The 16,204-nt window shown below is 33.7% G+C and overlaps 2 protein-coding genes across 2 annotated transcripts in view; both read left to right on the top strand.

Moving 5' to 3' along the window:
* LOC137407301 (ankyrin repeat, PH and SEC7 domain containing protein secG-like) overlaps positions 1-16,204 on the top strand; it is a 260,223-nt gene that overhangs the window by 197,630 nt on the left and 46,389 nt on the right. The gene's annotated exons all lie outside the window — the stretch shown is intronic.
* LOC137406157 (galactose-3-O-sulfotransferase 3-like) overlaps positions 1-16,204 on the top strand; it is a 53,826-nt gene that overhangs the window by 7,870 nt on the left and 29,752 nt on the right. The window contains exon 3 of the mRNA XM_068092687.1: positions 13,795-13,971. Within this exon, the coding sequence (XP_067948788.1) occupies positions 13,795-13,971 (177 nt within the window). The remainder of the gene's footprint in view (positions 1-13,794; positions 13,972-16,204) is intronic.

Raw genomic sequence — 16,204 nt, 5'->3', positions numbered from 1 at the left:
TAATGATGATATTAATAAAAAATGTTTTTAATACCATCTTATGTTGAAAACAAAAAATAGATAGATTGTTAGATTATTCAAACTATCAAGATATTGTATTTCAATAGAGGTTTATTGGATTACAATGTATTGATAGTGCAACTTTCAATATATTTAGACATTTTAATGCTCTTTGGGTAAATATTTACTTTTTCTTTTGATGACATAAGATTTGCCTCCTGGGCCTTCTTTTTTTAGTTCTGTTCTACTGCTAGTCATAACAAGACCGAAATAGCTTTACAGAGTAAAGGTAGGGCCACCTGTATCGTGTAATTTCAACTAATCTGGGAAATTCCATTCGTACGAAATTTCTGACCTGTCACACGGAGTCTCCCCTTCACGGATTCGTACAAAACTAACTTTCAACTAGCCAATCAGAACGCGGTGATAAATTAAAGCCGATTCCGTTTCAATCATTTGCTTCAGACGTAGAAGAAAATGACCTTCAACATTCAACTAGCCTTTTCAACCGACGATGGACGAATTCGTCCAAATGCCAATTCGTACGAATCGTTTCGTCCAAATTTCGCCGATTTCGTGAGAATTTTGTCTCGTGTAGCCCTACCTTAATTTTTGCACAGGCAGCAATAGAACACCAGCCTGGATGCAAGTATATTCATGGAAATACAAGCATGCCCTTTTCTTGAACAAAATCATAGGGTGAAGCGACGTTTCATGTTTTGGTCATTTAGGCCTGTGATAACTGTGGTAAGTTAGGCCTGTGATAACTTAGGCTTGTGATAACTTAGGCCTGTGATAACTTGGGCTGCTATAAGCAATCAAGCAAGTGAATAAAATTTTACCATTTATGCCCAAAAAAACATTACCTTCTATGGCTTCTTCGAAGAAGCTAAATAAGCTAAGGTTGTATGCGTGTACTAATCAATAAATACGCTGTTTTTTTAGTTAATTTAGCCACAAAGCAACTGCCACATTTTATAAAAGAACTGTCAGATTTTGAAAAGAAAATAACAGAAATGATAAAAACAGCAACTTCAAGCAATACAACAATGAGCTGCAACGATGTCTACTTCAAGACACTAAAACAATACAAGCAAGCAAAAAACATTTGTCAAGGCAGACAAAACAGCCAATTTTTCCAGATTTGAAAATGATGAATACAGTAAAATGTTGCAAAATAACGTGACTAAAACATACAAAAAAAGCATTGACCATATATACATATATATATACATAAAGATGTATATATATACATATATAAAGATATATATATACATACATATACATACATGTATATATAAAGATATATATATACATATATGTATATATATATATATATATATATATATATACATATATATATATATATATATATATATATATATATATATATATATATATATACATATATGTATATATATATCTTTATATATACATGTATGTATATGTATGTATATATATATATCTTTATATATGTATATATATACATCTTTATGTATATATATATGTATATATGGTCAATGCTTTTTTTGTATGTTTTAGTCACGTTATTTTGCAACATTTTACTGTATTCATCATTTTCAAATCTGGAAAAATTGGCTGTTTTGTCTGCCTTGACAAATGTTTTTTGCTTGCTTGTATTGTTTTAGTGTCTTGAAGTAGACATCGTTGCAGCTCATTGTTGTATTGCTTGAAGTTGCTGTTTTTATCATTTCTGTTATTTTCTTTTCAAAATCTGACAGTTCTTTTATAAAATGTGGCAGTTGCTTTGTGGCTAAATTAACTAAAAAACAGCGTATTTATTGATTAGTACACGCATACAACCTTAGCTTATTTAGCTTCTTCGAAGAAGCCATAGAAGGTAATGTTTTTTTGGGCATAAATGGTAAAATTTTATTCACTTGCTTGATTGCTTATAGCAGCCCAAGTATATATATATATATATATATATATATATATATATATATATATATATATATATATATATATATATATATATATATATATATATATATATATAGTGCTCAAACTCCCAGGTCTCTGGTAGGAGACCCGAGTTAGAGCAGAATTTACTACCCATACGGGGTATCCGGGGTGAGGAAACAATTTATATATATATACATATATATATATATACATATATATATATATATCAACTCAGGTGAGTTGCAGAAAAGTGCGCTATTGGGAACAGCTAAGATCTTGAGGCGAGTGCTCAAACTCCCAGGTCTCTGGTAGGAGACCTGAGTTAGAGCAGAATTTACCACCCATACGGGGTATCCGGGGTGAGGAAACAATTTTTTTATATATATATTTACAGAGTCGCTACTCATGGCAGCCCAGGAGCAAGTGCTCCCAAAAAGGCAATTCCAAATGAAAATCTATCACACTAGAGACGATCCTAGATGCAGACTGTGCAAAGATGCACCTGAGACCATCCAACACATCATCAGTGGATGCAAGCAGCTAGCAGGAAACGCACACACTGAGCAGCATAATCATGTCCCAGGTGTTGTGTATAGAAGTCTATGTGATGAGTATGGCCTTAATAAACCACAACACTGGTGGGAAGCTCCTGGTAAGGTCAATGAAAATGACCGCACTAAGATCCTATGGGACTTCTACATCCGAACTGACAAGCATGTCCTAGCAAACCAACCAGATATAGTGGTGGTGGACAAGGAGAACAAGAGGGCTACTATAATAGATATAACAGTACCCAATGACTACAATATAGACAGCAAAGAAAAAGAAGAGAAATATCTCCCTCTTGGAGATGAGATTGAAAAATGCTGGAATATAAGAACAACTGTAATCCCAGTAGTCATTGGGGCACTGGGCGCAATAACACCAGCACATAAAATGTGGCTTGCCGAAATACCAACAGCAATCAACTCAGGTGAGTTGCAGAAAAGTGCGCTACTGGGAACAGCTAAGATCTTGAGGCGAGTGCTCAAACTCCCAGGTCTCTGGTAGGAGACCCGAGTTAGAGCAGAATTTACCACCCATACGGGGTATCCGGGGTGAGGAAACAATTTCATTTATATATATGTATATATAGGCCTATATATAAGTGTGTTCTATTTATCTTGCTTTTCCCAAACTTTTAAAATTATAATGAGCAGTTTCATATGAGCTAATCTCAAAAAACCATTAGTATGAGCGAGCAATTTTATAACTTATTCTTTATGTGTTGTGGCCTATACATGTATGCTAGTACGGTGGTCGTGCTGTATGGCATGCAAGATCTTTATGTGAACGAACTGTATGCATATAACTATTCCGCAACAAAAAATATGACGGATTAGCCCATGTGGTGGCGCGCCTGAGTGTGGAGCAAAGTTAGATTCTTGAGCAAGTTAATCTTTTTTCCCAAAGCTCTTAACGTGGGTTTTTACAAACAGACCGTCAAACATGGCTATTAGAGTAAATACAATGAAAGCAAATAAAGTGTATGTTTTAAGTCCACATGTATTCAACTATATAAGGGCTCTCTTTTTGTATGCGTGTACGGATTCATATACAAGCTGATTTCCATATTTATTTAGTAATATGAGGCTTGTTTGCAATCTATGGATTAGTAGCGTTGCTAAATAATGTCAGTCAGGTAATAGTCATAAGTAATCAACTAACATCAGCCTTTAACTTAGATTTTGCTGTCAAAAGACGCAAGGTGCTACATATTTAAAGGTAACTAGCTTAAACTTTGCTGTTGGTTTCTATAAGTAAATGAATATTTACATGTTTATTTAACCAAATCTTTTAACTACGGTCAAAATACTCTGGACGAAAATTCTCTTAAAACATACTTTTGAAATATTTTTTACAAATAAGTTTCTATTTAAATAATGCTTGTTACAACTTCAGGTCATTTCTCTTTTCGAGTAGCAAGTTTGCCTCATTTTTCTTACCAACATTTGTTTATGTCAGTCAAAAGACACCTACATGTGTATCATTTCGTATATGATTTTAGTTAAAGAACATTGCATTTTATGTAGCGTCCAGTTAGAGCAAACTTAAGCAACAGTGATATGTATTAAGACATATAATAAAGAAAACAGACCCTGCTTATCTTCCAGTTAGCTAATTAATACAGTTTTGATATCTGCTTGCTTATTCAACAAAATTATTTCATAACGCTTTATTCAAGAATGGTAAAAGAGATCGATGAGCCGTATTCAACCATTATCCTATTTACTTTAATTCATATACATACACATATATACATACACATTTATCTACACTATATATATATATTTCTCAATGTTGGTCGTCCTTCGTTATAAATGTCCATCTACGTGTATAACTATTAAAATCTTGGAATAAATAATCCTTAAAGCAGAAGATTTAAATTTCGGAACCAGTTGGCCAGTCTGACACCATGTTGCTAACTAAGCCAAACACGCTTGATAGAATTTGCTAGACATTATATGTTGCTGTATAAGAGCAAATAGGCTACTGCTTTTGGTCACGACGCGAAGACGTAACCTTTTGAGAAGCGGTAGCTTAATCAAAGCGGTAGCTTACTGGTAAGCTTACTCAAATTATCCATAGGCAATTTGCCAGGCTAATAGCAAATGGCAGGCAACTCTCATTACCTCTCATTGTTTATGAGCTGATTTTAAATACCAGGGTAACGCCGCATTGCACAGTTAGTATATATATACAACTAGAGTATATATATTTATTATTGCTAGAAACTTTAGTTTCGTGAAGAATAATAAATAAAAAACACTCAAATCACTATGGGCAGAGTGAATTATAATATAACGTATAATGTGGAAAATACAACTGCTAATTATCACTACGGATCTGTTTTGAGCAGACATAAGTCTGCTCTCATCAGGTGATAACTTGAAAAAAATCATCAAGTGATAGTTTTCAAGTTATCTTTTGATGAGAGCCGAAACAGATATGTCGTGATTACCTGGCAACTACATATAAACACTCTCTATATTATCCATCATATTATATATATGCATATGTACATATATATATATATATATATATATATATATATATATATATATATATATATATATATATATATATATATATATATATATGTCGTGATTACCTGGCAACTACATATAAACACTCTCTATATTATCCATCATATTATATATATGCATATGTACATATATATATATATATATATATATATATATATAAAAGTTATACTTATACACATTAGTAAAAAGAGTGCTCAATTTTTTGAGTAAAAACAGGGCTGATATAAAACTATGTGTACTAAAAAAACTACAAGTTTAATTAAAACATTTTATTACTTAAAGTTTCGTGCGTTAGGCTTGCACTCTTAAGATAAAATGTCTGAGGAGACATTTTATCTGAGGAGTGCAAGCGTAACGCACGAAACTTTAAGTAATAAAATGTTTTAACAAAACTTGTAGTTTTTTAGTACACATATTTTTTATATATATTTACAAATATGTGCATATACATGTATGGAAATTGTGTTGCCCTAGTAATAAAAAAGTCTTTGGTCAGAAATTTGATTTGTATTTAACATACAACAACATTTGCCGTTCTAACATTCAAGCTGCATATCATGAGAAAAGTGTTTTGTGTCTAACATTCAAGCTGCATATCATGAGAGAAGTGTTTTGTGTCTAACATTCAAGCTGCATATCATGAGAAAAGTGTTTTGTGTGATTGAAATAACTTATGAGACAAAATAAAACAACTGTAAAGGTTTTCAAACTTTGTCAAAAAACTTTGAAACTTCATAGCGCAAGGAAAAAAATTTGTGCAGGTCAAATAGATTAAAAAAAATAAAATTACTATAAAAAGGTATAGATGTATCTGAAAAATAATTAGCAAGTAATAGCTAAAGTAAGTCTGCTTTGCTACAATTACAATAAAAGATCATTCAGTACTGATACTATTATTACAGACTGAGAAAACAAAATAAAAATCCGGAATTTGTTGAATAAATAATAGCAATTGTCGCATAGAAGTGTGTGTTTAAAAAAGGTTACTGTTCCACCAGAAGCTATTCGCCAAAACTTTGAACACGACGATACTGGTAGCTCTTGGTCCTGGCACAAATGTAAAAGTGAAATATTGTACTGTCTTTGTCTGACTAAACGGAGAGATACTGTCGAGGCTTTCCCATGGAGGCAATATATTTTCCCCCATAAAAGAAACTGGCCTTGACCCCAGATATAGTGATTGAAACTTTTACAAAAAAAATTTTTAACAGGGGCATCATAACGCATATGCACATTGGTAAAATAATCAGCATCTTTGTCTGACCGAACGGAGAGAGAACTTTGGAGGCTCCTTCTATGGAGATAGTATAACGTTTTTACGTGAGAAGAATTGACCTCTGCCCCAGATGTAGTAACTTAACTTTACAAAAAATATTTCTTAACAGGGGCATCGTAACGCATATCAGCATTGGTAGAGTAATCATTGTCTTTGTCTGACCGAACAGGGAGAGAATGTTGAAGATCTTCCTACGGAGATATTATAGCTGCCGCGTGAGAAAAAATTATCCTGACCCCAGATATTATAGTAATTTAACCTTATGAAAAATATTTCTTAACAGAGACATCGTAGCGGGTGTCCGCATTGGTAAAATAATCAGTGTCTTTGTCAGACCGAATGGAGAGAGAATGCATATATATGCATACATACATGTATATGTATACATACGTATACACATATCTATACATATATATACATATATGTATATGTATGTAGGTATAGATACATATGTATATACATATGTATATGCAAAATATGTATATGTATATACATGTGTATATACATATACATGCATGTGTATACATATGTATATACATATACATATTTTGCATATACACATGTATATGTATATACATGTGTATATACATATACATGCATGTGTATACATATACATGCATGAATGCATACATGTATCTATATTTTTTTTCCTAAAGTATCTCATCTGTCGTCTGTCGGCATTCCAGCTATAGCTGTTAAAACTTTGAAATAAAAGGTTCGCACCAAAGCAGATTTGATCTCAGACCCTTCTGTTCACAAGTCCAGCACTGTACCATTTTGGCCACAGAGATTGATTACTTTGCTAGCTGATATATATGTCGCTACATGGCAGCAAATACCTAGCGGCTTTGCGTACTACGCAGGGTCATAACATAACGTCACGAGAAGCTTGTAACTTTCATTAATAAGTGTACAAATATTTTCCATTGGCATTGTGCCAGGCTTATAGCAAATGGCAGGCCACTCTCATTACTTTTCTTTGTTTGTAAAATGATTTTTAATACTCGGGCAATGCCGGTAAGCACAGCTAGTATATGTATGTATATATATACATATATATATAGTATATATAGTATATGTATATATAAAATATATATATACATACATTTATATACATACATATATACTATATATACATATATATAGTATATATATAAATATATATATACATTCATATATATATAAATATATATATACATACATACATATATATATATAACATATATATGTATATAAATATATATACATATATATATATATATATATATATATATATATATATATATATATAAATTGTTTCTTCACCCCGGATACCCCGTATGGGTGGTAAATTCTGCTCTAACTCGGGTCTCCTACTAGAGACCTGGGAGTTTGAGCACTCGCCTCAAGATCTTGGCTGTTCCCAATAGCGCACTTTTCTGCAACTCACCTGAGTTGATTGTCGTTGGTATTTGGGCAAGCCACATGTTATGCGCCGGTGTTATTGCGCCCAGTGCCCCAATGACTACTGGGATTACAGTTGTTGTTACATTCCAGCATTTTTCAATTTCTTCTCCAAGAGGGAGATATTTCTCTATCTTTTCTTTTTCTTTGCTGGCTATATTGTAGTCATTGGGTGCTGCTATATCTATTATAGTAGCCCTCTTGTTCTCCTTGTCTACCACCACTATATCTGGTTGGCTTGCTAGGACATGCTTGTCAGTTTGGATGTAGAAGTCCCAGAGGATCTTAGCGCGGTCATATATATATATATATATATATATATATATATATATATATATATATATATATATATATATATATATATATATATATATATATATATATATATATATACATATACATATATATGTATATGTTTGTTTACGGTGCCTCACATCACTGCCATTATGTTTCTGACCTTAGATTAGCCACACATTTATTTTCACTTTTCTACTCACGTGTTCAAATGTCGAGTACTAAATGGAGAAGGTTGAAAAAGTTGACATTTATGCATGTGGTTGTTGTAGTTAATTCTAGAGCTGAAAGAAGCTAGTCAAAATGTCTATAAACCGTAAAGCTATTCCTGTCTTAGTTGTGGCTGTTGGATGCACAGTGCTGGCCAGTGTTCTGATGAGGTGAGTCAAAGCTTAAATTTTTACATCTGCTGAGCTTTCACTGATTTGGTATTGCATTCCAGCAACTATGTATCTGCATATATTCTACAATGAGAGCATGGCGTCGTATTATATATATAACGCGATGTACTTGCATCTTTAGATAAAAGTGCTCAATTAGGTTATAGAGCTGTGTGTAAAAACACAATATACATATGGTTTACATATATTCATGTACATGTGTACATATACATATAAATATACACATGTATACATACATGTGTACATGTAAATATGTATATGATGTTAAATAATTTTAACTAGTATTTTAAGCGAGTCTAAAACTTCACTCTGATGAGATAGTTCTGTCAGAAACCAGGTTAATAATCATTGCAGGTAATGATCTCTCATGCAATCAGGATTTTCAAGTGTGCTAATAATAACGAAGTGTATTTTTTCAAGCACTTTAGGCATGAGTATTTTAACTGATTTAATAAGTATGACCACGATTATTCTTTTGTATACTAATGTAGCCGCCTGTCCTAGTAGGCCAGCTTGCCTTTCTGCGGAACTAAAGGTCTGACCTGAGTCAAAATCTAACCTAGATCTGAGTTCAAATCTAGAGTCAACCGGATATTTCATTCTTAAAACTTCATCGCTATAACTGGACAAACAAATGACAGACAATAGACAGACAAACAGTAAAACTTCATCGCTATAGCTGTACACACAAATGACAGACAATAGACAAACAAACAGTAAGACTTCATCGCTATAACTGTACACACAAATGACAGACAATAGACAGACAAACAGTAAAACTTCATCGCTATAACTGTACACACAAATGACAGACAATAGACAGACAAACAGTAAAGCTCCATCGCTATAACTGTACACACAAATGACAGACAATAGACAGACAAACAGTAAGACTTCATCACTATAACTGTACACACAAATGACAGACAATAGACAGACAAACAGTAAGACTTCATCGCTATAACTGTATACACAAATGACAGACAATAGACAGACAAACAGTAAGACTTCTTCGCTATAACTGTACACACAAATGACAGACAATAGGCAGACAAACAGTAAAACTTCATTGCTATAACTGTACACACAAATGAGAGACAATAGACAGACAAGCAGTAAGACTTCATCGCTATAACTGTACACACAAATGACAGACAATAGACAGACAAACAGTAAAACTTCATCGCTATAACTGTACAAACAAATGACAGATGATGGACAGACAAGCAGTAAGACTTCATCGCTATAACTGTACACACAAATGACAGACAATAGACAGACAAACAGTAAAACTTCATTGCTATAACTGTACACACAATTGACAGACAATAGACAGACAAACAGTAAGACTTCATCGCTATAACTGTACAAACAAATGACAGACAATAGACAGACAAACAGTAAGACTTTTGCATGCACTAGTCGATTGCCTGGCATGGCCAGAGTACTAAGAAAATCCCTGCAGAAAAAATTAATATTTATGTAACATATAACAACTACCATTGTAACTTTTCAACTTCATATCACGATAAAAGTGTTTGTGCAGTTGACATAGGTTAGGAGAAAAAGTAAGACAACTGTAAAAGTGTTTAAATGCAAATGTGAAAAAATTAGCAAGTAATGGCTACATAACAGCTGTTTGCTACAATTACAATGAAAATTGATTTGGTAATGATAAAAATAATACAAACTAAAAAAAACCATGAATTTTTTGAATTATTAAAGAAAATTAGTGAATAATGTGTGTTTAAGATTTACTATACAGTAAATTTAGTGTATTTCCAAGTTATGGTGTACAGTAAACTCTATAGCGTTATAATGTACTACATGCAGTACGTATCTAGAGAGTTCTTATTTTCGAGACAGACGTACAACATTAACCTTGAATCTAATTTAAAAATCAGTTTAGCTTACTAACCTTATACTTAAATCTAAGCTTTAATATGTATTTTCTAAACTTTAATTTTTTCGTTGTTTAAAATTTGATCACCACCTAAAATTTTATCACCAATATGTTTCCGGTTTCGATTCGACTATAACTTATAACGAATAGAGCTGAACGGAGAGAGAGCAAACATCATATCTTTTTCAGAAGTTGTGAGAGGGATTTCAGCAAATAGCATATCGGCACCTGTGTTGTTTTAATGTAATCAGAACACCGACTGCCACATTTTAATTTCGAAAGAAATTTTTGTTGATTATATAAAAAAGTTTTGAAAAAATATTCGTCCTGGTATGACATGGGCGTAAAGCATCGAGTTCTATATTGCAAGTTAAAAATAATTTTTAACGAGGGCATCCATATTATTCAATAATTTAACACGTGAAATCACAAAAGGATATACGGCATAAAATATTAGTGACAGATGCGATAAGAACATTTTAGTCTTGTGGTTAGGCAGTTGTTTGCACCCTTGCAGTTACCATCTTTGTTAGTTTAAATCCAGCATGAAGGTGATTTTTTATTGCTAAACTTTATTACTGTAGCTGGACACACGAATGAAAAATGAACTTTGAAATTGAACTGTGTAGATACGTATGAAAAATTGTGATTGGTGTAGTCATTACGGCATAGGATGCAGTAATAATGCCTGCACATCAAACGTGGCTGACCAGAATACCGGCAACAATGAACACAAGTCGGTTACAGAAAAGTGTCTCACTGGGAATGGTTACGATCCCGAAGCAAGAGCTCAAGCTTCCAGGTCTCTGATAGGAGTCTTGAGCTTGATTAGACATTACCATCTACATGTAGTTAAGTTAACAGGGCTGAGGAAACAATATTTTTATATAGGCATATATTTAGGAACCATGGAGTGACTGACCTGAGGTATTTGGTCTCTGGTAATGGCGAAGAAGTGAGGGAGAAGTCACAGCATGCAGGTTGGTTCACAAGTTTTCCTAACTATATTGTTGTTGTGTTTACATATATAATACTTTAATGGAAATAATGTCATTTCGAACAAACTGGTTTTTTTTCACATAATGCTGAACAACAATAAAACAAAGAGGAAACAAGTATCAGTCAGCAACTAAAATCAAATAACCGGATTGACATACAGTAGTTAAGTTAAAATGAGTTAAAAACATGTAACTGTCCTGCAAAAATGAAAACGCAAACCTTGAAATATTTTGAAACCTTGAATTGATATAAAATAAACATTTAGCATAAGATAAGTAAAAAATGCAAAGATTTGGAAAGATAATTCGTTGAAATAAGATATGCAATATAATTTGATGTGAATTTACAATTAGTCAAAATTCTATTTTTGTGTTAAAATAAATAATTAGTGTTTAAGACTACAGAGCTGGAAGGTTTTTGCCTGAACAGCTCAGACAAACAGTCATCTAGGAGCGAACAGTTTACCAAATTCACAGTTCTGGTTTTTCTTTTCAGTATGGCTCTTGGTTTGCTTTCAAACTAAAGGTACGTTTGCACCAGAGTCAGAGTGGTCAGAATTGTTTCCGATAAGTGAGTTTCGATTGTAAAGGTTTCAGTCTGTTTACGATTTAAAACACATTTTTGCAAAGACTATGCTAAACGAGATTAAACTCTGACCACAAAATAAGTCACTGTTTTCACCAATGAAATACATTATTGATATCCTTTCCTTTATGATTGCTTGTCAGCCTAAACCTCAAAGTGAATCGCTGCATTGCTACATGTCGTGTACATAAATGCATAATAATTATAGTTATTAGTAATTACATGTAGCTATTACTTTTAATTTTAAATCGGCTTGTTGCAAACTCGCCTATTGCTATTAAAGGTATTTTTAACTGTTCTTTGGGGAGAACAGAATATCCCACCATTGTATTTCCTGCCCTATTGCGAGAGCGAGATATGATTGCTTAAATCCATGTTGTCAGTTAATACATCAATTACAGTATGGCCATCAAAATTGGACAAACATAGTATGCTGCAGTTCACCGATTTTGTGTTGGCATTTGGGGCAAAGCCCTTATTACAACCATTTTTCGTTTTATATTAAACCGACTTTGTCAGAGTGAGGCAACTCCAATATATTCTCTTGGTGTAAATAAACTTTAAGTAGCTTTGCTAGCATTGCAGTTTTTACTGTTTCTTACAGCTATCTAACTCAACTGTCAATAACATCATAGCGATGTAGGGTATAAAAGGGCATTATAGACTTGTACATGTAATGCTCCATTTGAAGTTTTGCGATTTCGTATGGTCTGTGTAGTCTCAATCTACCTAACGGAAAGCCTCAAACTTTTTACTCTTCACCACCGATGATGCTTGGTAGGGTTTTTGGTAATATACATTAAAATCGAACTTGATATGCTAGCGGGTTTACTTTGAAAGTTTTCAAAATTCATACCTTTAGTGAAAACATGATTGACAGCTACCTAGTTGCACACAGACTGGAGCATAAACCATGAACAATATACATACAGTAATAAATATTTAACTGAATGGCAATCAGAAACTAAATTGTCTCACTCGAGTCATTTCAACAGCTCTTCTGAAGTTTGCTCTTTTCGCTATGTTTCCATGATGTGATTCAAAAAATTGAGCCAATCGGCCAGTTAACCGCATCATGGAAGCGGCATAAATCCGCAAGCTAAGCGAGTTTCACGATTCGCAACACTTTATCGAGCCCATCATACTTGCAAATAATGGAAACAACAATCGCGAATAATACACATTAACATTCAATGTCAGCTATTCAATTTTAAACATTTTTAATACTTCCGTCATCCTTTTTTAATCCAGTTTCACGCTTTTGCATTGCTAACACGTACGTTGCTAATTGTGTCGCTAATTACTAACCGATAGCGTACAATTCCTTTCCTTTTCTCATCAAGGCACTAGAATCAATCCCCACCATGAGAATGTCTATAGACACCTGTAATTCGCACGATAATGCAACTTGCACACAACCTCAAATACCCATGATGCGCTTCATGGGTGTCATAGAAACATTGTGAATGTAGTGCTATGTGTTTCCATTGCATAATCCATATTTACATCATTTATAAACAGCTAACTGGTCTGTTGGAATTGTAAAAATGGTGTCAGATTTTAGGCAATTCAGTTTTATTTATTAAAGCAACTTGCAACACAGTTCGATTAACAGTATGTTGGGATTGTTTTTGTCAGTTGAATGGTGTAGCTAACAAGTGAAACATTCTAAATCAAACTTGATGAAAATTAATTCGATTGGTCGTCTCTGATGATAAAATGATTGCATGATAAAACTTCCTGTTGCAAATAGGTATGTACATTCATACGCCTGTATTGTTTCACCTTTTTGTCATGAGTGGATCTTTACGCTCCGTGTAGGAAATTCCAAAGCAGCTTAATTTCGGAATGCTGACTTTGATCCAAATATTTACATTGCAGTTAATCTTGTGGACCATCTGAAAGAGAAAAAACCAGTTGAGAGGTTTGTGATGACTAAGGTAGAAAAAACAGGTTCCTCTACAATGCTTGGCATCCTCGCTCGATTTATAATGAACAACAAGTTGAATGTACTAACGTCTTGCAAAGGTGGTCATATCAATTGGACCAACAAGAAAAGTGAGTTGTCTTATGTACACTTGTTACTTACTATACAAATGAGCATAACACTAGCTTAGTTTACATTGAACCCTAGTAAGTAACAAAGCATAGGCCTTTCGCAAACTGGGTCATCACGGACAGTATTGATCACAGGTGTCCTTTAGCGGAGATATTGCCGAAGCCGAGACCGGGCCGTAGTCTACACACACAAAATAACAACAAAGGTCCACGTAGTTATGAGCAAAAACAAAAGTATCCACCCAAATATCTCACCAATCCGATGAGCAGCACACACAAAAACTAAACCAATCGACTGAGCCACTCATCATGTCAAAATATTCCAAGTTTCAAGTAATGTCTTACACAACTCACCTTATGGTTTATCAAAAGTTGTCCCAAAGTCCCTATTAATTCGAGACTGTCTAATTGCTGTTTTAGAAATGGTCGCAGCTGGCCTAACCTAACGTCCTAATTCAACATCTCAGTAACTATCGGGACATTGCTGAGTGCTCCCGAACTTTAGCTGATTCTTTAGCTTTTAACTGATTCCCTCTTTTAGCAATGCCCTGATAGTTACTAAAATGTTGAATGAGGACGTTAGGCTAGGCCAGCGGCGACCATTGCTAAAACAGATATTGGACAGTCTCAAATTAATAGGGACTTTGGGACAAGTTTTGACAAACCATAAGGTGAGTTGTGCAAGACATGACTTGAAACTTGGAATATTTTGACATGATGGGTGGCTCAGTCGATTGGTTTAGTTTTTATGTGTGCTGCTCATCGGATTGGTGAGATATTTGGGTGGATACTTTTGTTTTTGCTCATAACTACATGGACCTTTGTTGTTATTTTGTGTGTGTAGACTACGGCCCGATCTCGGCTTCGGCAATATCCCCGCTAAAGGACACCTGTGGTATTGATCTTCTCTGAATAATTCATGACTTGTGATTCCGGCGGGTCCTCCCATGTTTTGTAACAATTCTGACGATGCGGCGACAGGGATATTTGAAAAGTGACAGACGAGACGACCATTTATCAATGTAGGTGACGAGGTGACAATGATTGTTGTGTTGTGTTGTTGTGAATATTATTTATGGAGGTTTTCATGAGTAAATAGTGTTCTGTTGACCTCATAGTCAAAAATTAAAGCCAACACAATGTAGTACAACACGACACTTGAGAACAAAATTGATAATGGCTACAATAATATGATTTCTATAAGAGGGTAATAAGGTCGTTGATTGAGCTGAGTATATATATATATGCAAGCTGAGTTGATTGAGTATTTAGATTCCAAGTTAGTAATTAGTATAGTCACTTTTTAAATTTTTTTAACGCGGGTGACACAATACTCTACTATTCTTATGTCAGTTACGGTTGTAAAGTGACAACCGATGGTTTTTAATAATTTTAATTCAATGTTGTTAGTATACCAGTGTTAGTAAACAAAATATAGAATGGTCAGTAGCCACAGTATGGCCAGTTAATCAACATCAAATGACAGCTCATTCACAGGATCTAATATCTCTTCTTTCATAATTTTGATAGCATTATATTTAAAAAATATTGAAAAGATTGTGTAAGTAGGATTACTAAAGGTACGTCTACACGTAACAAATTATTCGTTGGTTCTGAGTTCTTCGGTTTAGAATTCAGAATTCTGTTGAGTTCAGAATTATTTGGTCGAAATCACAGAATTATTTGAGCTGTGCATGCCCACCGAAATCGTCGACGAAACGCTTTTAATAGACTAAAAAAATTATTAACAAGCACGATTCTAGTAGCTTTAGCAATTAGTATTAATAATAGTCCAAGATATGTATTGCGACACACAATAAAAATACGAAAGCAATTCAACATGGTATACACTATGTAACTGGTGAAGTTGGGCTATTGTTGGTTATCGAGCACGGTTCTAGCAAATTTTAAACTTTATGTAGTCCGAGAACATAATGCGACACGCAAAAAAATATCACGATAATTCACGATAGCAAATACGATGCAACGGACTTGATTGCGGTAAAGATGGCAACATTTTCTACCGCAAAACTTTTGCTGCTAAAAACGAAATTTTTATTATTAAAAAAACAATTTGTAGGCATAGTGTCTAAAATATATATACATACAATAGCGCAATCTAAGCAGTTGCATCGTGTGTACTGTTGAATTGCACTTATACTTTTATTGAGTGTCATTATATGTGTCTTGGACTATACTAATTAAAAAAGCTGCTAGAATCGTCCTCGCTAGC

Source organism: Watersipora subatra, chromosome 10 (genome assembly GCF_963576615.1).
Source record: "Watersipora subatra chromosome 10, tzWatSuba1.1, whole genome shotgun sequence".
NCBI classification, from domain to species: domain Eukaryota; kingdom Metazoa; phylum Bryozoa; class Gymnolaemata; order Cheilostomatida; family Watersiporidae; genus Watersipora; species Watersipora subatra.
The sequence above is the reverse complement of the archived record's forward strand: the minus strand, read 5'-3'. Positions and strand labels throughout refer to the sequence as shown.